This window comes from Podarcis erhardii (assembly GCF_964252035.2).
Source record: "Podarcis erhardii genome assembly, chromosome: 4".
NCBI lineage: Eukaryota > Metazoa > Chordata > Lepidosauria > Squamata > Lacertidae > Podarcis > Podarcis erhardii.
Window position 1 is genome coordinate 3,143,381 of NC_138508.1, and position 24,073 is coordinate 3,167,453.

The window sequence follows — 24,073 nt, forward strand, 5'->3', positions numbered from 1 at the left end:
TCTCTGTCAAATGCGCTTGCATATCTGCATCAGGCGCTAGCCTCATATTTGTGAGCTTTTCAAAATGCAGCAACACTGTACCACCAGCATCTCTTCGGTGGATTCTCTGCAATATAAACCAAATTTCGCGGGCATGTTCCTGATCAGCGATATGAACAAGTTGCTCATCTGAGACACACAGAATAATAGCTGTCCTGGCTCTCACATTCTGTGAATTCCATGCTGGCGTTGGCGCAGCAGGGATGGGATTATCAATCACTCCAAAAATCCTCTGATTCTGGAGCAGGGCCTTCATCTTTACTGACCATGGGGAATAATTTTCATTAGTCAGTGGAGGTGGGTAAGGTAAGCCTCCCCGTCTCTTGGTATCCATTTTGAATCCAAGCCTCAGCTCTCAGTCACGAGCTGAAAAACTCCAAAAGTCTCTTGGGCTGTTTACTGCTTTGCACCTGGCAGCAAAAGCCCTGGCTGCTTTGGAAAGTCCCTCCAAGACTCTGTGAGATAACACACAAACGCTGGAATTTCCAACAGTTCTTTCCAGCCTAGCAGCTTGGAAAGCCCCTTTTTCAGTCCAAGCCTCGATCTCGCGATGGCTTGTTTTCCCCTCTTTACTTTTCTTTCTATGCTTTTGAGGCTAACTATCTCAGAAAAGTAGGTCAAAGTACTCACATCTCATTGCTTAGCAACTGGACTTGGCAGGCTTGAGCAGCAGAACTTATCAGTCCCCAGGAATGTGAAATATGCGGGCTGTTTCTCCGTGCTGTTTTTATCCAAAAGCAGCTTCTGTGTGAACCAAAGAATGCTTCAATTTGCGTTCACTCTCTCAGCCACAAAATCACCATACCTTGAGGGGTTTCATTGCTCGTAGCTTATCAGCAAAGGCGTCTGCTCCAGTGCTCAGTCTTTGTAGCTTCCATCCGCTCGCTACCATATCTTCTTTTATCTCCTTGCAGAGGATGAATCCGATCCAACGACCTCTTAGCTACTTTCCTGTAGCAGAACCATCGGCTCTCCTGCTACCAGATGTTGGAATTCAAGCCTCTATCAGGAGAAGCTGGCAACTCTCCCAGGCCCCCGGCTTGAGTTCCGATGATCTACTCTGGCTGCCCACGTCCCGGCAGTCCAGGCAGACCTTGATAGGTGACCCTCCCCAGCGTGGGAAGAGCACACCCATTCTTTCCTGCTCCCCCGGCAGGGGAAAGAGATGGTCAGAAACGTTTTTACATGGCTTTATTTCTGACTCTTCAGCATTACAAAAATCATGTCTGCTCTCTTCAAGCATCGACAAACAAGTGAACCACTGTCCCAAGTCAATTAAGTACATGAATATGTATATCAAGATTACATTATTTGCAGATAAATAATAGATAATAATAGGGGGAAACCGGGAAGGACTGTCCTACAGTTTATTCAAAAGGTCAATCAACTTTCAAATGCAGCCCAACAGAACCCCCTTTTGCAGTGAATATTCAGAATTTAAAACAGAAGCATATCTTAAGAGGCAAAGGTAGAATAATCATGGTAATATGCTACCTTCCGAGAGGATCTCATTCTTTTGTGATTTAATCTCTGCTTTCAATTTGTGTGTATATTCCACAATCACATTTAACCCTAGAGAAGAGCCAGCATCTGGTACATGGTTTTTTTATGTGTTTTTAAGCTTTCTGTTTGTGTAAATGATTTCAGATGCCAGATCATCACCTGTGTTACCTTGTTAATGTACTTCATCTTTGTGTCAGTGTCACACACAAACAAAGAGAGAGAGAGAGAGAGGATGAGAAGGGGAAAAGTAATGATGATGTTGGGATTGAATAATTTAGAAAGAACATAAGAAAAGGAGGTGAAGTGGACAAAAGGACAGTACAAAAGGGTGCTTCAGGATATAAGATCATACAGCGATAAAGTGGGTGTAGCGCCTTTGGTCCTGAGGGCAGCAGAGTACAAGGATGGGGGAATTGGCTGAAGGAACAGAAGGCATTAATGGGGTAATGGGGCCCTTTGGATGTCCAGCAGTTCTTTGTTGAGCTCAAATTGTCATTTTTTGTGTGTGTTGAATATATGCTATATGGTGATTTGTGGACCTAGTAGGTATCTAAAGCCATTTGCACATGGCGAAATATGTTTTTATCAAGGTAATTTTATCAAGGTAATTTTTAGACCCTGATGATGACTAACCCATAGCCTATTTGTCTGAAAAATTAACCACTACGGAACAAGGTTTGCCTCCCTGCATGTGAGCAGTAGTGGCGGCTGCCACTCTGAGTAAAAGAGAACTGACAGGTTCACCTTTGGACAAGAAACTACGTGCATCACTTCTCATGCTATGCCAGCATTGGTGGACATGAAAGGAACTTGTTTTTCTATCCCAAGCAGAGATGATAAAGCGCCTAGCAGCTGACTTATACTGCCCATGCACCCGCGGTTGCAGCTGCGAATTTCTGAGACTCTTAACCTGGTTACGCTACCACCTATGGGAGAGAATGGGGTGCCCTCAACACGCAGAAATGGAAGCCTATTCTGCAAAACCGAACCAACTGCACGGTCTGCACCCAAAACCTCTCGCACTCTGTGACCTACAGTTGCTTTGGGAGGAGTACCCCTCCTAACTGTGCCTTGGAATGAGCCCTCAGTTACAGCCCCGATTTTGGGTTCCGCCAGATTTTGGGCTGCGTTAAATTTGACAGAAGGAGCCTGTTGCTTTAACATCTCTGACCATGGTGAAGCTATTCGACACCTGGCAGCAGAAATAGAGAAAGTAGCCCATGTACCTGTCCCAACCTGGAATGGATGGGACATGTCTTGGTTGACTGGGTAGCTTCTGTGGCCCCACCCACCAGACAACCACCCTGCTGGAAGCTGGCATCTCTACGCACGGAAAAAGGAAAATCCAGCGTGGACTAAAAGAGGACATTTTCTTTTCTTTCCCTTTGAATATGTAGCTTTGTATATTGCTTTGTATATTGCTTTGTATATTGCCAGGTATTAGAAGAAGGAAGGTATTATTCGGAAATAGATATATCCCTGTGCCCAAATGATGCAGGTAGGGCTGTGGAGGGACATGGTGCCTTGGAATGAGTCCTCAGTTACGGCCCCGATTTTGGGTTCCGCTGGATTTTGTGCCACGTTAAAATTGACAGAAGGAGCCTGTTGCTTTAACATCTCTGACTATGGTGAAGCTTTTTGACACCTGGCAGCAGAAGTAGAGAAAGTAGCCCATGTACCTGTCCCAACCTGGAACGGATGGGACATGTCTTGGTTGACTGAGTGGCTTCCGAACCTTGGATGGCTTAGAGGACTTTTAATGATGTTAATAGGCCCCGGGCTAATCTTGCTTCTTTTCTGCTCCTGTATACACTGCTTAATGCAATGCTTGCAAAGTATGATGCGTAAAATGATGTCATTAATGATTCGGCCCCAGATTATAGCACTGAAACGAGAATACCAGCCAGTGCCTTGGGACGAGTCGTAAGGCTGTCCAAAAGAAGAGGAGGGAATGAAGGAATGGGTTTCTGTGTAGTAAGTTTTAAAACTGTCTCAACCCCCCCCCCTTTTGTTCTTTCAAAAGAGAGCACTTTTAAATGCGTAAAACGTGAACTGTTCAGCAAAACCATAATAAGGACACAACTGCATAAACAGTTCTCTCCTTTATCAATCACAGCAAGGGATGGCCTTGACTCTTCAGGGGAACAAAGAAAACACGTCAGAACTTTATCTTATGTGCTGGCCACAAAATACGCACAAGACCAATGTCCGGGGGAAACGCCAGAGCGTGTTCCCGGAGATTATGACCGCTTCCCAGATAAGAGTAGGAAGAGGAAGATCCTTTTATGGTCAGAAGTACAGGAAGGAAGATCCTTTTATGGTTGAGAGTACCAGAGCAGGAACATATGTGATCTCAACCTGTATACGTAGGCCGACGTGGTTGGGCTCCTAGGGGAGGAGTGAGAGGGTGCCTGGAGGATATATAAACTGCATGAAACTTGTCATTTCTTTGGACTTGCTGTGGACTAATCACACAAGTGCCTTCTGCTATCCGGAGAGCAGAATAAACTCTTTCTTTGAACCAACTCGGTGTCATTTTGACTTCCTTCCTCCTGTCCCGGAGCAACGCAGACCCAATCGGTGAACTCCAATAAGGCTACAGGGGAAAAGGCCCATGTGAAAAGCGCTCAGTGATTTGGCCTGAGGAAATATTCCCATTTCAGGAAATAAAACCATTGTGCTTCACAGATCTGGACTTAGGGGGCTGCCCTGACCTTGATGTCGTCTTCCTCAAAGGGTTAACTTCCTGCCCATGAGGAGATGGCCAAGAAATTATCCCAAATCACCAAACCCTCCAACATTTATCCAGTCAAAACAGGGACGTCCTACTCCAAAATAATAAGAAGAAGAAGAAGAAGAAGAAGAAGAAGAAGAAGTGTTAAGTTGTGGGTGAACATATCAGATGACACAGCAATTCTTCAAACAGCTCTTGTTTATTCACAGGGCAGAACAGAACTGATCTGAAGGGTTCAGCCAGCCTGCTTATATAGAGCTCCAGTACAACGCAACTGTAACCACTTTCTGTAACTATCCAATCACTGAACGTCACTTTCAATCCCTTATTTGCATATGTGGACCTGAGTGAAAACTATCTACAGTATCCCCTGCTGGCCCAGGGTGAGAACTTCAGTACATAATAATAATAATATGGTCTGACTGGGCTGCCCAAGCCACTCTGGGCGGCTTCCAACATTTATAAAACATATTGAACATCAAAATTTACTTTCCTATAGAGGGCTGCCTTCAGACGTCTCAAGGGTTGGATACATCCATACCCTCCAACTTTTATCCAAGGGGAAAAGGGGCATCCTAAGCAAAAGAGGGACATTCGGGCATCAAATCAGGAACTGGGACGCCTTCTCTAAATCCAGGACTGTCCCTGTGAAATAGGGACACTTGGGGGGTCTGCATCACGGACCCCATTCCTTCCCCACAGGAGAAAGGGAATGTAGTCTACAAGTAACTACAGAGAAGAAGAACTGAGCGAAATAACAGAAGCATTGCCTAGCAATGCGAAAGTTGACAAGAAAGCCATCATGGAGGAATTTCGGAGTTTTAAAGACAAGCTGGGCAAGGTCTCCAAGCAGAGCCTGCAGCTTCTGGCTCATATCTTAATCTATGCAGAGTTCTGAACTTCTTGCAGCTTCTCCCACTTAGTACTGCAGAATGCAAGATGGGGGGGGGGAGGAGCCAGCTAAATCTGGTGAAAACAGCCGGAATCACTTGCTTGTCACTACCAGTGATGAATGTGATACAGCAGCAAAAGAAAAAGGAAAAAGCTAGCGCTATTCTAGGCTGCATCCACAGAAGTCTCGAGTCCAGATCATGGGAAGTCATATTCTTGCTCTATCCTGCCTTGGTCAGACCTCATCTGGAGTCCTGTGTCCAATTCTGGGCACCACAATTTAAGGAGGATGTTGACAAGTTGGAAGGTGGGAAGAGGAGGGTGACCAAGATGATCCAGGGTCTGGAGACCAAGCCTTATGAGGAGAAGTTGAAGGAGCTGGTTAAGTTTAGCCTGGAAAAGGGACTGAGACTGAGAGGAGGTAGGATAGCTATCTCCAAGTATATTCAGGAAGAGGGAGCATGCTTGTTTTCTCCTGCTCTGGTGTAGGTGCCCCTGCCTTGTGCTGGGCCTTTCCTCCAGCAAGTTACTCACTCGGCCCAGCCTGGCCTGTCCAGCATGCATGCGTCCAGCAGCCCACATCCAGTGGAGCTGAGGGCATGCTAATACAATAACAGAGTATCAACAAAAAGTGAGGCCGTGGAGGCATTTGGCATCACGAAAGCTTCTTTATTTACAAAGCAAAACAACAAACATGGCTAGTGTGAGAAGCAGCTTCACACACGTCTTCTCTGTCCAAAAGCAGAGAACAAAGAGCATAAAACCAGAAGCACATAATACAGAAGTACAGTGTCTGAGTTCCATTCCCACACTCCTATCACAAAGTAATAGGATCACGAGATCCAAAGTAATAGGATCACGAGATCTGGTGGCAGGACTCGAACCAATGGCTTCAAGGTGCAAGAAAGGTGTTTCCAACTAAACATTGGGAATAACTATCTGACAGAAAGAAATGTTTGACAGTGGAACACTCCTTCCTTGGAGGCCTTGAAGCCGAGGTTGGATGGCCATCTGTCATGGTCATTTTGCTGAGATTCCCTTCCAACTCTACAGTTCTATGATTCTCTCAATAAGCAATAACGCTTATTGTCAGTCCACCTCCTCGTTCAGCTTTGGAAAATAATTTGCACGTTTCCTCTGTTGTGTGTCAGACATCTCCAGAGCATACACACCAGAAGAGAAAGTGTGCAGCTGGCCCCAAGAGCACCAGGAGGGGGAAGAACTGATGCAACCGAGTGCTGCCAGGGGAGGGCGCTTTCCTGGAGCCTCGCCAGCAGAGAGGGGGAAACGCCGAAAAGAGTGGTTGGGGTTTGTCTGTGGCTCAGCAGTACATATAGTGTGGCAGTGTGCAGCCAGAAAGAACCAAGGAGCCTTATCAGGGATGAGCATAGAACCAAGGCAAGGGTGCATGGAGCCACTGCCAGGAAACAAACTGTCCCAGCCCATTCAGGAGGCCACGGGTTGGGAGAAAATGCAATAGACAGGCCTCCGCCAGGACCTGTGATTCCTAGAATTACAGTGGGGCAGCGAGCAAGTGTGTATGCTCATAGACTCTGGAGCATCAACTCACTTTATAGATGTGAACTTAGTGAAGAGGTTGGGGTTGGTGATAATGAAATTATTATTCATTAAATAATCCCAAACAGTTTGCTGAAAAAGAGAGAGATTTATAAGCCACTAGCCAAAGCCTTGAAGACAAAAGCGATAAACTACAAGTGGGAATTCCCAGAAGGCATCTTGTTCTTCTTTCAAGGAAGGAGAAGAAGTGTCTGTCTGCTTTGGATGTTGATAAGTTCTGTAGAAAATACTGGAGAGAGCTAGAGGGGAAGAGACAGCTGCAGGGAGAGGTGGATGAGCAGGATACAACAAGTGTAACTGGTGAAAACTAATACATAGACACCTAGTTTCCTTTTTATTATGGTAAACTAAACTCAGAATAAAGTGTGGAATTTAAAATCATATCATGGAATGTGAATGGACTCAATGAGAAATCCAAAAGAAATAAGGTGGCATACATATTGGAAAAACAAAAACAAGATATAATATGTCTCCAAGACACTCATGTAGCTAAGAAGCATAATAGAGTATTAATAAACAAGAAATAAGGGTTGGAATTTATTTCATCAAACAAACAAACAAAAAAGAGGTGTGGTCATTTAAGTGAAACCAAAATTTGATCCTAAACTACTCTATAAGGATGAAGAGGGAAGAACAGTAATTGTGGAGGTACAATATAAAGCTGAAAAAAATAGTGGTTATTGGGATATATGCTCCAAATGAAAAAAAGGTGCAGTTTTACCAACTGTTGCAGGAAAAAAACAACGGACTATCTTGGCCAGAAAATATACTGATGGGTGACCTTAATAGGGTTGCAGAACTGGAACTGGACAAAACAGCTAAAAACCCCCAGAAAGTAAGCAGAGTAAATGACCAAATACTTTTTTCCAGTTAACTGACCTCTTAGGCTTATCTGCTCTGGTTATCTCCCGCTTGGACTACTGCAATGCGCTCTACGTGGGGCTACCTTTGAAGGTGACTCAGAAACTACAACTAATCCAGAATGCGGCAGCTAGACTGGTGACTGGGGGCGGCCGCCGAGACCATATAACACCGGTCTTGAAAGACCTACATTGGCTCCCAGTACGTTTCCGAGCACAAATCAAAGTGTTGGTGCTGACCTTGAAAGCCCTAAACGGCCTCGGTCCAGTATACCTGAAGGAGCGTCTCCACCCCCATCATTCTGCCCGGACGCTGAGGTCCAGTGCCGAGGGCCTTCTGGCGGTTCCCTCATTGCGAGAAGCAAAGCTACAGGGAACCAGGCAGAGGGCCTTCTCGGTAGTGGCGCCCGCCCTGTGGAACGCCCTTCCAGCAGATGTCAAAGCGATAAACAACTACCTGACATTCAGAAGAATGTTCAGGGAAGTTTTTAATGTGTGATATCTTACTGTATTTTTGGTTTCTATGAAAGCCGCCCAGAGTGGCTGGGGAAGCCCAGCCAGATGGGCGGGGTATAAATAATAAATTATTATTATTATTATTATTATTAGGCTTGAACAATACCTGGAGGTTTAAGCACCCTACGGATAAGGAATTTATTCATTTTCTGATGCCAAAACATCTGCTGGAAGAATGGATGGGATTTGGACGACTAAGGATTTGTTCACTGAGGTTAAAAAAGCTAAAGTCCAACCCAGAACTATCTTGAACCATAACCAACTTATCTTAAAAGGGAAAGAGAAGAGTTTAAGGAAATGGCACAAGAACGAAAAATTGCTAAAAGATGAAAAAAATTCTACAAGCGGCTAAGCAAACGTTAAAGGACTACTTTGAATTAAATTTAAACCAAGGAACAGACATTAAAATAGTCTGGGAGGCGAGTAAAGCTGTACTGTACTTAGGGGTTTCTTCATTCAACAAAATGCTCATCAAAGGAAAATGAAAGAAAGGAAAAAAACCTGAAATGTGGGAGGAAATAAGAACGAAAAAGAATTATTCAATAACCTAGATAATGACAACATCAAACAAAACATCAATGTCCTTCAAACACAATTCTCGATGGTCATTAATGAGGAATTAGAATGCAAAATAAAATGCCTAAAACACAGATTTTTTGAATTTGGAAATAAGCCAGGCAAGCTCCTAGCCTGGCAGTTAAAGAAGAAAGGGGATTAGAGAATTATCAATAAGATCAAGGTAGACAATAAGTGGATTGATGATCCAAAGGAAATCAATAGAAACTTTGCCAATTATTATAGAGAGCTATATTTTAAAAGTCCGGAATAAACATAAAAAATTGTAGAATTTTTGGAGAACAATAATCTACCTGTAATTCCAAAAGCTAAACTCGCCTTATTAAATTCACCCATTATGGCCCTTGAAGTCCAAGAAGCGATACAAAGATCACAAACAGGAAAGACCGCTGGCCCGGATGGACTCCCAGCAATATATTATAAAAAGCTGGAAGAAATATTATTTCTACCCCTTAAGGACACGATGAACGATATATTAGGCAACAGGATTTTACCTAATTCCTAGAAAGATCAGAGCCAGCAAATATTGCTAATTAGAGACCGATCACACTCCTAAATACCGTATTTTTCCTTCTATAACACACAGATTTTTTCTCCTAAAAAGGAAGGGGAAATATCTTTGCGTGTTATTGAGCGAATGTGTGGAGCCAAATGGTGCGAGGGGAGGCAAAAAAAATCAGGCAAAAATCAAATCGCGCGTCTCCTAGAAGGGAAACCTGAAAAGAGGAAGCGGCTGCTTTCCGGCATTCTGCCTCAGGGTCTTACTGCCCACCCACCTCTGTTTCCTTGCTGTGTTTGCTCAAACGGAACAAAGAGCAGGGAAAGCCCCTCCCCTCCAGGCAAGCAGAGGGGAAAGCAGAGTGTCGTCTCTGTGCTCCGTGCTGCTGAAAACATGTCGGAGAGAGAGAGAGAGAGCGAGAGAGAGAGAGAGAGCACGAGCTGGCTGGCTTGGGTGGGTAGGTGAGGGAAAACTTTTGCCTTCCTTTCCTCCCTCCCGTTATACCAGCTGCTTCTCTGCACACCCCTCTCCTGCTCCTTGTCCCTTCTGTGTTTTTCCTTCCCTCCCCACTTAAAATGTGGTTAAAAAGCATGGATCCACATGGATCCTCAGGATCTTTGCATTGGGTCAGCCCAAATTCACCATCAGATCACATAGCATGTCCATGGCTACAGCCTGCCCCCCAAAAATCACGCACCCACTGTTGCCTGGGGCTGCAATGGTGCAAAAATGTGGTTAAAAAGCATGGATCCACATGGATCCTCAGGATCTTTGCATTGGGTCAGCCCAAATTCACCATCAGATCACATAGCATGTCCATGGCTACAGCCTGCCCCCCAAAAATCACGCACCCACTGTTGCCTGGGGCTGCAATGGTGCAAAAACGTGGTTAAAAAGCATGGATCTACATGGATCCTCAGGATCTTTGCATTGGGTCAGCCCAAATTCACCATCAGATCACATAGCATGTCCATGGCTACAGCCTGCCCCCCCAAAACCACGCACCCACTGTTGCCTGGGGCTGCAATGGTGCAAAAACGTGGTTAAAAAGCATGGGTCTACATGGATCCTCAGGATCTTTGCATTCAGTCACCCCAAATTCACCATCAGATCACATAGCATGTCCATGGTTACAGCCTGCCCCCCAAAAATCACGCACCCACTGTTGCCTGGGGCTGCAATGGTGCAAAAACGTGGTTGCAAAACATGGATCCACATGGATCCTCAGGATCTTTGCATTGGGTCAGCCCAAATTCACCATCAGAGCACATAGCATGTCCATGGCTACAGCCTGCCCCCCAAAAATCACGCACCCACTGTTGCCTGGGGCTGCAATGGTGCAAAAACGTGGTTACAAAGCATGGATCCACAGGGATTCTCAGGATTTTTGCATTGGGTCACCCCAAATTCACCATCAGATCACATGTCTGTGGCCACAGCATGAAGCACAAAAATGATACATCCACTGTTTCATTCAGAATGTTTTTTCCCTTGTTTTCCTCCTCTAAAAACGATGTGCGTGTTATGGTCAGGTGCGTGTTATAGAGCGAAAAATACGGTAATGATTTAAATTTTTTCTCGGATATTTTGGAATCTAGGCTTAAAATAACCCTTCAAGAAGTCATTCACAAAGACCAGACCAGGTCACTTCCAGGACGACACATGCAAGACAACCTCAGATATGTTATCAATGTCTTAAGAGTATCTCGATTTTAAAATAGATAAGCCGGCCATGATAATGTTGATTGACGCAGAAAAGGCATTTGACACCATTTCATAGAAGTTTATGAAAGAGCTGTTGGGGAAAAATGGACTTCGGAGATACTTTCTGTAAAGGGATTAATGCCATCTATGCAGAACAGAGAGCAACAATGATTATAAATAGTGATATTACGGAAGAATACCCAATAAATAAGGGAACACGTCAAGGCTGCCCTTGTCTCCCCTAATATTCATTCTGATTTTGGAAGTTCTAAATAAGTTGATACAAGAAGATAGTAAGATCAAAGAAATAACATTAGGAGAAAGGGTGTACAAAGTAAAGGCATAATAACTCACAACCCAAAAGAGAGCCTTCATAGATCAATTGAGATACTGTAATAAAAAATTTCAGCAAGGTTGCAGGCTTCAAACTGAACGTGTCAAAAACCAAATTACTAGCTAAAAATATATCAAACCAAGAAAGAGAAGATTTGGAAAGAACATTTGGATTAAACATCTGCGAAAAGGCTAAATATCGGGGCATCTGGATAACCTCAAAGAACATCAACTTGTACCAGGATAATTATGTGCCAGCTTGGGCCGAAAATAAAAGAAATTTGGATATCTGGAGCAAACTGAAGTTATCCTTTTCAGGAAGGGTCTCTATGATAAAAATGAGTGTGCCTCCCAAACTCGTTTCTTTTTCAAGCGATCCCGTCTCAGGGAATAGAAATAACATATTTCAAAATTTATCTGGCAGGGAAAAAGACCCAGAATAAAACATCTACAGTGGTACCTTGGGTTACAGATGCTTCAAGTTACAGACACTTCAGGTTACAGATGCTTCAGGTTACAGACTCTGCTAACCCAGAAATAGTACCTCAGGTTAAGAACTTTGCTTCAGGATGAGAACAGAAATTGTGTGGCGGCCGTGGGAGGCCCCATTAGCTAAAGCGGTACCTCAGGTTAGGAACAGTTTCAGGTTAAGAATGGACCTCCAGAACGAATTAAGTTCTTAACCTGAGGTACCACTGTAATTCTAATTGACATTAAGGATAGAGGAGGCTTTTCCCTTCCAGATGTAAGATTGTACTATGAGGCGGCCTGTCTCACTTGGTTAAGGGATTGGTGCACACTTAGGAACCCAGGCTTACTAGACCTAGAAGGATATAACATCAGGTATGGTTGGCATGCGTACCTGACCTATGGGAAAGCTAAAGTACACAGAGATTTTACGAATCATACCATCAGAAAATCCCTATTCAATGTCTGGGAGAAATATAGAGACCTTCTAGAACCATGGTGGATCTCACCAAGTGAGGCACTAGCTGTAAAGAGGAAGACTACAAGTGGAAATTGGCCCACCTATCAAACATTACTAAAAGAGGAAGGAAAGGAATTAAAACTAAAACTTTTGAAGAAGTAAGAGATCAGGTGACTGGTTTCAATACTATCAATTGCTTGAAAGATTTGAGGTTGATAAAAAGAAGGGATTCGTGGTAGAAAACACAAGATTTGAAACATATACTATTAACTCCAAAATTAAAACTCTTTCTAAAACTTACCGACTCCTCCTTGAGTGGGAAGTCAAGGAGGAGGAGGTTAAATTGGCTATGATCAAATGGGCCCAAAACCCAGGCCGTACCATAGAGATGTCCCAATGGGAGAACCTATGGAAGATAAATTGGAAGTTTACCGCTTGCTACTCTATTAGGGAAAACCTGCAAAAAGTGTTGTATCACTGGTATTTGACGCCGCATAAACTCTCCCAAGATGTCCAAAAGTATACCGGATATTTGTTGGAGATGTGGTGAAACAGGCGGTACCATGTTTCACCTATGGTGGACCTGCAGGAAGGTGAAAGGGTTTTGGAATGATATATATTCAGAACTAAAAAAAAAAATGCTGAATGTAAATTTCCTCAAAAACCCAGAATCATTCTTCCTGGGCATTACAGGCACTGACATTCCTAAGGATATAAGACATTCCTAAGGGTATTTGTATGCAAGAGCAGCTGTGAGGGTTCTTATTGCGATGTATTGAAAAAATGACAAACTCCCTACCAGGGCTGAATGGTTATTGAAATGGACAGAATATGCAGAATTAGATTCTGAAAGAATCAGAGACATGCCTAGACAGGAGTTCATTCTAGAATGGGACAATTTCAAGAAATATCTGAAAAGTAGCTGTAGTAGCCTAAACACGGTAGTAGCCTTTGAATTATTTCTGTAATTCATACATATTAAGGAAAATGATATTGATACAGAAAAGATGGTTTTACAAAATAACAAAGACAGAATTATGCAATGTTTATTAAAAGGAAAAAAAAATATGGAGAGGATGGGAAGTCGTAGGTTTGTGAAGAAAACACCTAATCGAAATTGTATGTATCTTTTGTGACCATTGATACCTTCATTGGATTAATAGAAATGATTATGAGTGAATGTTGTACATATATACGAAACGAATAATAAACCATTAAAAAGGAAAGGACTGGGGAGGGAGGGGCCTTGGCTCTGGAGGACCTGCCCCCTCTTGCTTCCTGTCCTCTCTAGGAAGGAAGCTCAGTTCCCTTTAACCCTTGCCAAGCCAAGCGCGCCCAGCTCTCTCCTTCCAGAGATGCTGGGGGGGGGGGTGACGCCTCCTACTTTTCTTTGCTTCTAAAGTTACCCCATAGGGCAACTTTGGGTCAATAGGAGATAATTTTTTTGTGACATACAAACTACATGAGAAGATTCGGTCTATTACTCTTTATCATTTATTATTCCTAGGCTTCTTGTTTACAAAACCCCAGTGGAAAGTTATTCCAGAAAGAGAATAGAAAGGCAACAAACACACCCGGGACCCAACCGGCGCTGCATCTTCATAGCAGGATCAGGCCACGACCAAGAGTCCTGGCTTCCTCCAAAAAGCCTGGAACTGTACAGTGGTACCTCAGGTTAAGTACTTAATTCGTTCCGGAGGTCCGTACTTAACCTGAAACTGTTCTTAACCTGAAGCACCACTTTAGCTAATGGGGCCTCCTGCTGCCACCGCGCCACTGGAGCATGATTTCTGTTCTCATCCTGAAGGAAAGTTCTTAACCTAAAGCACTATTTCTGGGTCTGTAACCTGAAGTGTATGTAACCTGAAGCGTATGTAACCCAAGGTACCACTGTACTTGGCTAAGGATGCTGAGAGTTGCTAGGAGACCCCCCCCCATCCCTAGGAATGGTAGCTCAGTGGGGGGGGGATAGAGAAGGTCTCCAACCACTCTCAGCAGTGGGCGGGGGGGGGCTGCCTCTTTCACCCCCAGCCCAGGTTTGCTCCTTCCCAGCAGGTCCTCTCCTGCCTTAGATGGTGAGACCTTCCCTGATTCTCAGCAGGGCTTTCTGTTCAGTCTCCAAACATCCTCTGGGGGCTTGCATGTCTGAATGGGCGCAAGTGTGCCAGCCAGGATCAGGCCAGAGGGTCCCTCTTGCGTCCAGCCTCCTCTGACCACAGGGCAGCCTGGTGCCTCTCCTGCCTTGCTCCCCTGCAGGACTGGAGCACAAGAGCCAAGCTCTCCTCCTGGGGGATTCAGGAGCCCCCACCGCCCTCTCCTCCTCCTCCTCCTCCATGAACTGGCCCCATCCTCTTTCAAGCCACCCGGGTTGGTGGCCCCCCCTGGCTCCTGCAGGAAGGAGTTCCACAGTTCAACTCGGCACCTCCATCTTCCAAAAGGATTTACTGATTTATTGCGTAAGTCTGGGTTGTTGTTGTTTTCCATTTCTTGCATTTATCTATTAGCCAAACGTTTCTGTCTGGCTGCAGCCTATGCTAACAGACGTGGCTGATTCCTAAATCTGAAGGGAGTTTATTTGCGTGACGACGGGACGCAGGTGGCGCTGTGGGTAAATCCTCAGCGCCTAGGGCTTGCCGATCGCATGGTCGGCGGTTCGAATCCCCGCAGCGGGGTGAGCTCCCATCTGCGGTCCCAGCTCCTGCCCACCTAGCAGTTCGAAAGCACCCCTAAAAGTGCAAGTAGATAAATAGGTACTGCTTTCTAGCAGGAAGGTAAATGGCGTTTCCGTGTGCTGCGCTGGTGCTGGCTCGCCAGAGCAGCTTCGTCACGCTGGCCACGTGACCCGGAAGTGTCTCCGGACAGCGCTGGCTCCCGGCCTCTTAAGTGAGATGGGCGCACAACCCTAGAGTCGGACACGACTGGCCCGTACGGGCAGGGGTACATTTACCTTTACCTTTCCCCTGACACACAGACGCCTTCCCAAAGCGGCAAGCAGCACATTTATACTGCTGCAGGAATTTATGTATAGGTGGTGGTGGTAGAGTTTTGCCCCTCCAGCAGATATCATACACATGCAGCCCACTACCAAAATCAGCACAGTCCCTTCTGTGACTTGTCCCCACAAAACACTTCATCACAGTTTCTTCCTATCTGGTCAAAGGGCCTCTGCTGCACAATACCAAATGTAAGAATTCGCTGATCAATGTATCTATGTACTGGCTCACTGGGAAAACTTCAGAAATTCCTATAGACCTGTGAGCTCAGCTCCTCAGCAGCCCCTCTGCCTGAGTGATAATCCCTGGCATCCTGATACCTGAGTGCCAGACAGGTGGCCATTCCAGAAATAACAAACCCAGATGAAGACAAAAGGGTGGGATTAACTTGGCTGGGAAACAGGGAAATGAAAATATCTCTTTTGTTACACTGGATGGGTGTTTGGTGGAGGGCAAGGGGAACCATGGGGCAGGGTCCAGGATGCTCAGATTACGGCCACCAGACCTCCCCTTTCATGATGTAACCGGGATGTATGAGTGATGTAGTTTGGGGGGTGTAACATGGGGATGAGCAGCTAATAAAACTTTGGGTTCTCTTTTGTTTGGGGCTTCTATCTTGTTCCACCTGGTGGCAGGTGGGAGTCCTGTCGCGACAGTCTTCAATAAAGACCAAGCCCACTGGCTGCTGTTTTGCTCTGGTATTCCTGGCTGGTTTTTTGTCCAAGGGAGCCTCAGATTTCTCCATTAACAATACAAATGCAGAATATAGAGTACTGTAGTTGCGGACCTCGTGCGATTTCGCCCCTCCCTGGAATGACCCCCTGCTCCCTGGGGCTTCCCCCCACACACATGAGCCACCCTCCCCTGCTGCATCCCTGGGACCCCCCCTTCTCCCCATTCCACCCTCCTGGGGGGGGGGAGAGAGGAGACTCACCAGATCCCAGGAGAGGATTGCCCTTCCCAAAGGAGTAAGCAGCGTCTTTATACAAATGCAGAATATAGAGTACTGTAGTTGCAAACCTCGCCCCTCCCTGGCAGGACCCCCTGCTCCCTGGGGCTCCCCCCCCCCCATGAGCCACCCTCCCCTGCTGCAGCCCTGGGACCCCCCCTTCTCCCCACTGCACCCTCCTGGGGGGGGGAGAGAGAGGAGACTCACCAGATCCCAGGAGAGGATTGCCCTTCCCAAAGGAGTAAGCAGCGTCTTTATACAAATGCAGAATATAGAGTACTGTAGTTGCAAACCTCGCCCCTCCCTGGCAGGACCCCCTGCTCCCTGGGGCTCCCCCCCCCCACATGAGCCACCCTCCCCTGCTGCAGCCCTGGGACCCCCACTCTCCCCCCACTGCACCCTCCGGGGGGGGGGGGAGAGGAGACTCACCAGATCCCAGGAGAGGATTGCCCTTCCCAAAGGAGTAAGCAGCGTCTTTATACAAATGCAGAATATAGAGTACTGTAGTTGCAAACCTCGCCCCTCCCTGGCAGGACCCCCTGCTCCCTGGGGCTCCCCCCCCCACATGAGCCACCCTCCCCTGCTGCAGCCCTGGGACCCCCCTTCTCCCCACTGCACCCTCCTGGGGGGGGGGAGGAGGAAGAGACTCACCAGATCCCAGGAGAGGATTGCCCTTCCCAAAGGAGTAAGCAGCGTCTTTATACAAATGCAGAATATAGAGTACTGTAGTTGCAAACCTCGCCCCTCCCTGGCAGGACCCCTGCTCCCTGGGGCTCCCCCCCCCATGAGCCACCCTCCCCTGCTGCAGCCCTGGGACCCCCCCCCCTTCTCCCCACAGCACCCTCTGGGGGGGGGGAGGAGGAAGAGACTCACCAGATCCCCGAGCAAGAGAAGAATGCAGCATTTGCAGCAGAGGAAAGCAACCCCCCCCCTTGCAGGAAGTGGAGGGAGGGGCTTTTCCTCTGGAGGACCTGGCCCCCCTTTACTTTCCTGTCCTCTCTAGGAATGCAGCTCAGTTCCCTTTAACCCTTGCAGAGCCGAGTCCACCCTCTTCAGTCCTCTCTGCCTTTTCTCTCCTGCATTGCACAATCCCAGAGATGCTCATTTTATTTTTGCTCTTGGCTGGTCTGTGATCCGCTCCCTCCCTTGGCCAGAAACTGGAGGAAGAGGTTGCAGGGAAAAGGGGTTTGCAGGAAGCAAGGAAGCTCCTCCTGGAATGGGAGGGAGCCCCCTGGGTCATCTATTCCAGCCCCCCTGCAAGGCAGGAATCCAACCTCTGCTTCACAACCCCCAAGGAAGGAGAGTCCGCCATCTCCCAAGGGATTCTGCTGCTCTTCCCCTCAGAAGGTTCTTCCTGCTCTTTAGGCAGCAGAAGCTGCTTTCTGGTCCTCTGGGTCCCTTATTCTGGGCAGGAGAAAACAAGCTGGCTCCCTCTTCCATGGGTCAGCCCCCCAGATATTGAGAGGTGGCTCTCATGTCTTCCATCCATTCTGTTACGGAGATTGGGGGGGGGGCAGTTAAAGTTGTTAACTGTTACAAATATTATGCATAAAGGTATTCCTTCGACTTGACAGCTCAGGGAAGTTACCTAGCTTTAACAATCATATAAAATCAACTCCTTCGCCAGTTTCCTCCATTTCAACACTATTTTGCCCTTGGAAAAACGACTCTTTTCACTGCCACCTCCCCAAGCATGGAGACATGTATTCGCACCTCCTACTCCAGGAAATGCCCAGAGGTGACAATTGCTGAGCTGATTGTTGGCCAAGGAAAGCCTATTCCCATCACCACACCTACCAAGGGGTCCAGACATGCAAAGCAGAGCCAGTGTGGTGTAGTGGTTAAGAGCGGTGGACTCGTAATCCTGGGGAACCAGGTTCGCGTCTCCGCTCCTCCACCTGCAGCTGCTGGGAGACCTTGGGCCAGTCACACTTCTTTGAAGTCTCTCAGCCCCACTCACCTCGCAGAGTGTTTGTTGTGGGGGAGGAAGGGAAAGGAGAATGTGAGCCGCTTTGAGACTCCTTAAAGGGAGTGAAAAGCGGGATATCAAGTCCAAACTCTTCTTATTATTATTATTGTGCTTTGGGTGGTGGGAATTCAGAGGTGTTTGCCTATGCTAATCTTATACCAATTTCTGCTTATGCTAATTTTAAATCTTTTAAATCTTATGCCATTTCTGCTTATGCTAATCTTGTACTGGACATCTTTGCCAAGGTTAAACTAGTGTAACCCCTGTCTACCCCTCCCCTTTGTTGACATATCAGTGATGTAGCAATGAAGCTGTACGAACTGTATTCTGGGATATGGTGGTAAAGTTTTAAAAGTTCTTGTCACCCCATCCTCGGGGTTCAAAATTCCTCTTCGAACCTGTTGCACAATAAACTTTGGTCTACAGCTATTTGCACCGGTTGGTGGCTGGACTCCTTCCTTTATTCCACAGGGACCCGACGAGCTGGGGGACTGAGCAGCCTCACACCTAGATTTTTTCTGTAACAAGCCAGATCTCAGCTGATGGAGCAATAAGAAGACATGCTGTTCCTGCCTCTCCTGGGAATGGAGGCCCCACATCCACCCCAATAAATATTCCTGCAGGTTTTTAGCTGCCTTTCAGTTCCTTACACCTCCTAGTCCAGGACAACTTGGCCACAATAAGGAAAGTTACAGATAGGTAGGCGTGTTGGTCTGCCATAGTCAAAACAAAATAAAAGAAAAAAAATTCCTTCCAGTAGCACCTTAAAGACCAACTAAGTTAGTTCTAGGTATGAGCTTTCATGTGCATGCACACTTCTTCAGATAAGGAAATTTTGCCTACGGTACGACTATTTTCCACTCACCCATTTCCACTTATGGTGACTGTTATGTACTGAGTTGAATAGGATCCAAAATGCAGCAGTCTGATTGGTCCTAGAACAATAGGATTCAGAATGCAGCAGTCTGATTGGTCCACAGGAGCCACCCAATCCAGCTCCAGGTGGGAGTGAATCCACAACCTGATTGGCCTACAGGAGAATCCCGGAATTAGCCAATCACGTGGGGTCCATTGTGTAAATAATGTACATAAAGCAGACATTCTGGGGGAACTTCCATTCCTCCTCACCACTATGAGCTGAATAAAGAGCATGAAATCCACTCTCGACTCCGAGTATATTTCAGTGACCAAGTGTCCAGCTTGGCAGAGGACAGTCCTCTGTTTGAAGGGCTATCCCAGGCATGGCCAATCTAATGATAAAGAACCACCGGGAGGGAGAACATCAGGGACGTTGAAGATTCCCATCCACAGCTGCACTGGGAAAGTAGACCGAGCAGAGAAGCACACCGGTCACCTAGTCTCTCCCACTATGGGGAGAAAATGTACAGTATTTCTACTTAAGTTACCATTCTCATTTCCAAATTTGCACCTTGCTCTTTACCTTTTACCTTTTGCATCCTAAGTGCTGCAAGCATCTAGAAACCATTTTTGTTAGAAAGCAAGGGGAGAAAGAACCAGGGGTCTCCTTGGACCACATCCTAAAAAATTAGCAAATATGAGTTGGAGGAATCTCTGCTTGTACAGATTCTAGGCATGCAGTCTAATTTGCCTGTACCAAGCACAGCCCTTCATATGTCAAATGAGGAGGTTCACTCCAAATGGTGGAACTACTCGAAGTCCACCCCCATCCCTACTTTGCTGTGATGTGTGTGACTCCAAAACTTTTAGAGATAGACCCCCCCCCAGGGTTGAACGGTTCAATCTTCCCTCAATTTCTCATGGCATAGATGGCTTCCATTCAAGCCAGCTCCCTTGCCAGCCCACCTTCACTCCACCCTCTTTTGTTCTTCCTCCCACCCCGCACAAAACTAGCCAAACATTTGTAATAAGGTCTAAAACTTGAGGCTCCCCAAGATGCTCAAGGAGGTGTGATATCTCAGCATGAAGGGTTTCTGGTAAGGAAGGGCATAGGTGTTGTTCCAGAAAGTATGGATTGGATAGGTTCACTTTTGAATGCAAACAGAATCAAATTTATCCCCCTTTTGGGCACATCTCCTTTGTCTATCCTTATGAAAGAGAGGAGCACACACAAGATCTCCAGAACGTCTGGCCCAGAGCTGACCTCCAGGACCTTGCCCAGGAGCTTTAGAGATTTCCGAGTAATTGCCCCCGGGTTTCAGAGATCTCCTCCCCCTGAGACAAAGCAGTTTTCTGGCAGTTTTGAGACAGCCTCTTTCCCAGAGGGGAAACGTTTCTTCCATAATTGTCAACGGCATAAAAAGCACAGGGATAATCTCTCCTGGAACAGCAAAGGAAGGCTTAGTGTTTGCTGCTACGGAAAACGTGTCACATTGACCATGCCATAAAGTCAGGTATGTGCAAAGCGCTGTTTGAGATATAAACTTTTTGATCGGTTCCAGATAGATCTCTCACAGTATTGTGAAACGACAGAGCTTGTATCTCTTAAGTATGGATAGCATAAGAACCTCAGAACAGCCCTGCAGAAACAGACCAAGAGTCCAGCTGGTCCCTGACCATTTCATTTTTAAGTGTTTGCTTTAGAGCTCCGTGGATCTTTGGCATTTGGCATTAAGGTAGGCTTCCAAAAACCTTTTGCGAAATGGCAGAAAATCTGAATTTAATAGATATTTGGAGAAATAAACATTTATTAGATAGGGAATTCACGTTTTATTCACATGTGCATGGAAGTAGTGCCAGAAATGATGCCATCTGGATATACAAAGAATTGGAATTAATAGTAAGAAAAATAGAAATAATAGAAATAATACCAAGAACATTATCGAACCATAACCCATTATGAATGGAGTCACTGGGTACTTTTAAATAGTAATATAAGAATAGTGTAACAACCTGTTCCCAGCAGGAGGAAGTATAATGTCAAAGAGGTCACCAAGTCCGCTCACAGCTAAATAGATGCACCTGGGATGCCAGGTGGGTCCAAAAGGAAAGATGTTTGTGGAAACTTCAGCTGTGGAGCCTAGATGCTTCAAAGGGAAGGTGTGTTTAGGGAACAATATTGTGGGTGGTCCCTCAAGAACAATTGGTTTGGGGATGTTTAGATTTATCAGCTCCCAGTTCAGACTTACAGCCACTACACAAATCAGTGGTGGAGGGAGTGTCCCAGTTTCCCTTATGGTGCAATCAAACTGGCTTTAAGATCCATGAGCTACACAAATGATGCTAAACTCCCATCAGGCTGCAGAATAGAGCAGAAGAAAAGCAGGGTTGTCCCACTGATTTGCTGAAAGACCAGCTCCCATCAGTTCTCCACAAGAAAGGCTGAGTAGACATTCTAACAGGCTGCCGCAGGTAGTCTCTGCAAGAACTGTAGCTTTAAGTGTGGAATAGCTTCTTCTGCTTCCCTCCACATGCATTTCTCTGTCACATCATTTTATATGTAAACCTGAGAGAAGAAACCCTCTTACAACTGAACTTCAGAAGCTGACTGGGAGCACCTTTGGCAAAGGTGTGGATTAAAATTCTGTAAATAAAAAACGAATAAATCATAAAACTGACAGTGGTTGGGCTTAGAAGAGGGAATAATATGTCTGAGTTGGAATATTTCTTTCTTTGAATGTGTTTTGAGGCTCTTATACAATGTCTGATGTTGGACTAAACTAGGACAGAACCTGTAAAACCATACCAGATTTCCAATATCCATTTGACTTTTATTCCTAAATATCTTTCCATCAAAAGCACTAGGTGAACGATGTCCTCCATCACCAGTTTCAACGAGAGCCTTGTGAGCCACCAAAGCTTTGTCCTGATTGGCATCCCTGGGATGCAGGAGAAGAACTCTTGGGTGGCCTTCCCACTGTTTGTGCTCTACACCCTGACTCTGTTAGGAAACTTCACTATCCTCTATGTCATCAAGATTGACCCAAGCCTCCATGAGCCCATGTACTTCTTTCTTTCCATGCTCGCCTGCTCGGATCTGGGCCTCTGCATGTCAACCATGCCAACAATGCTGGGGGTCTATTGGTTTGACTCTGGGGAAATCCCATTAAATGCTTGCATCAGCCAGATGTTCTTTATCCATTCATTCCAATGGGCAGAGTCTGGCATTCTTGTGGCAATGGCTTTTGACCGGTTCATTGCCATCCGTGATCCACTGAGATACAGATCACGTCTTCCAAATACGTTAATTGCAAAAATCGGCATAGCTGTCTTTTCCAGAAGTTTCTGTATCTGTTTCCCACCCCCTTTTCTTCTTTCAAAGCTCCCTTTCTGCCGATCCAATGTCCTTTCTCATTCCTACTGTCTCCACCAAGATGCCATGAAGTTAGCCTGTGCAGACACAAGAGTCAACGTTTTGTATGGTTTGATAGCAATTATTTCCACTTTAGGCTTAGATGTATTCATCATTCTTGTATCATATGTCCTGATTCTGAAGACTGTTTTGAGCATTGCATCCCGAAAAGAGTGCCTGAAGGCTTTGAACACCTGTGTGGCCCACATTGCTGCCATTTTGATTTTCTATGTGCCAATGATTGGCATCAGTATGGCACATCGATTTGGGAGACACCTTTCCCCCATCGTCCACATGCTGATGGCCAACATTTTTGTTACGGTCCCTCCACTTCTCAATCCTGTTGTGTATAGCGTGAAGACCCAGCAGATTCGACAGAGGTTATGCAACATTTTCCAGTTTAGAAAAAGTAGGGGTTGATATTTATTTTGAAATGCCTTTTATCACAGAAGGATAATTATTTGATAAAGTGGTTTGAAATTAGGGATGGGTTGAACCATATCTCCTCCAGAAGTCTCTGTGTCTGCTTCCCATTTCCATTTCTAATTAAATGGCTCCATTTCTGCCAATCTAATGTGCTTACTCATTCATACTGTCTTCAACCTGACACAATGAAGTTAGCCTGTTTTGGCACAAAAGTCAAGATTTGTATGGTTTGCAGAGACACAGCTAACTTCATATAGATCCCATTAGACAACTGGATTTTCTGTAACCCTTTCCCCACAAATATTGTGCATTTAGTGTGCTTGTAGTAGTAACTCCACTTTTAAATGTGAACAGAATCAAATTTCTCCCCTATCTGGGCACATCTCCTTTGTCTACCCTTATGAAAGAGAGGAGCACACACAAGATCTCCAGAACATCTGAAGCAGAACTCCAGGACCTTGCTCAGGAGCTTTAGAGATTTCCCAGTAATCTACAAGAGTATCTGGTACAACCGCTTAAAGATGTAATGAATGAGATTTTAAATATTGGGAAAGTACGAGAGTCTTGGACAGAGGCCTATATCACATTGATCCCAAAGCAGGCCAATTTCTCTATTAAATAATGATTATGAATTATTTGCAAATCATATGAAAGGGATGTTAAAGGATTTAATTCATCATGAACAGGCTGGTTTCTTACCAAGCCACCAGGTGAAGGACAATATAAGGAATATAATTGATATTATAGGATATCTCGGGGCCAGGAATGAAAAACAAGCTGCATTGATGTTTATAGATGCAGAGAAGGCATTTGACAATGTCTCATGGTCATTTATGAAAAAAAGATAGAAATGATGAACTTTGGAGAGGCATTTGGTAGAGGTATTGAGGCAATTTATTCAGACCAACAGGCTATGTTGATTGTCAATAATGTGATGACTGAAAAATGTAAAATAACAAAGGGGACAATACAAGGGTCTCCCCTGTCACCGTTATTGTTTATTTTAGTGTTAGAAACATTGCCAAGGAATATCAGATCAGATGAGACAATAAGAGGAATAATGGTAAAGCATATAAACTGAAAGCTTTTGCAGATGACCTTCTGATTACTGTGGAAGACCTGAAGAGTAGCATAGCAAGAGTCTTGGAGAGGATCCCGGAATTTGGTCAGGTGGCAGGTTTCAAATTAAATAAAAATAAGGTTTTGGTGAAAAACATGACAGAGCAATATAAAAAGGACCTACAGCAAACCATTGATTTATGCAGAGAGAGAAAGTTAAATATTTAGGTGTATGGTTAACAGTTA

The 24,073-nt window shown here is 45.4% G+C and overlaps 1 protein-coding gene across 1 annotated transcript; it reads left to right on the forward strand.

The window, feature by feature from the left end:
* Positions 1 to 21,802: 21,802 nt before the first annotated feature.
* On the forward strand, positions 21,803 to 22,762 carry LOC309341174 (olfactory receptor 51H1-like; the record flags this gene model as incomplete). The annotated part of the gene is made up of 1 exon (XM_081860696.1): positions 21,803 to 22,762. One exon carries the CDS (start codon positions 21,803 to 21,805, stop codon positions 22,760 to 22,762), a length of 960 nt encoding a protein of 319 aa, XP_081716822.1.
* Positions 22,763 to 24,073: the final 1,311 nt, after the last annotated feature.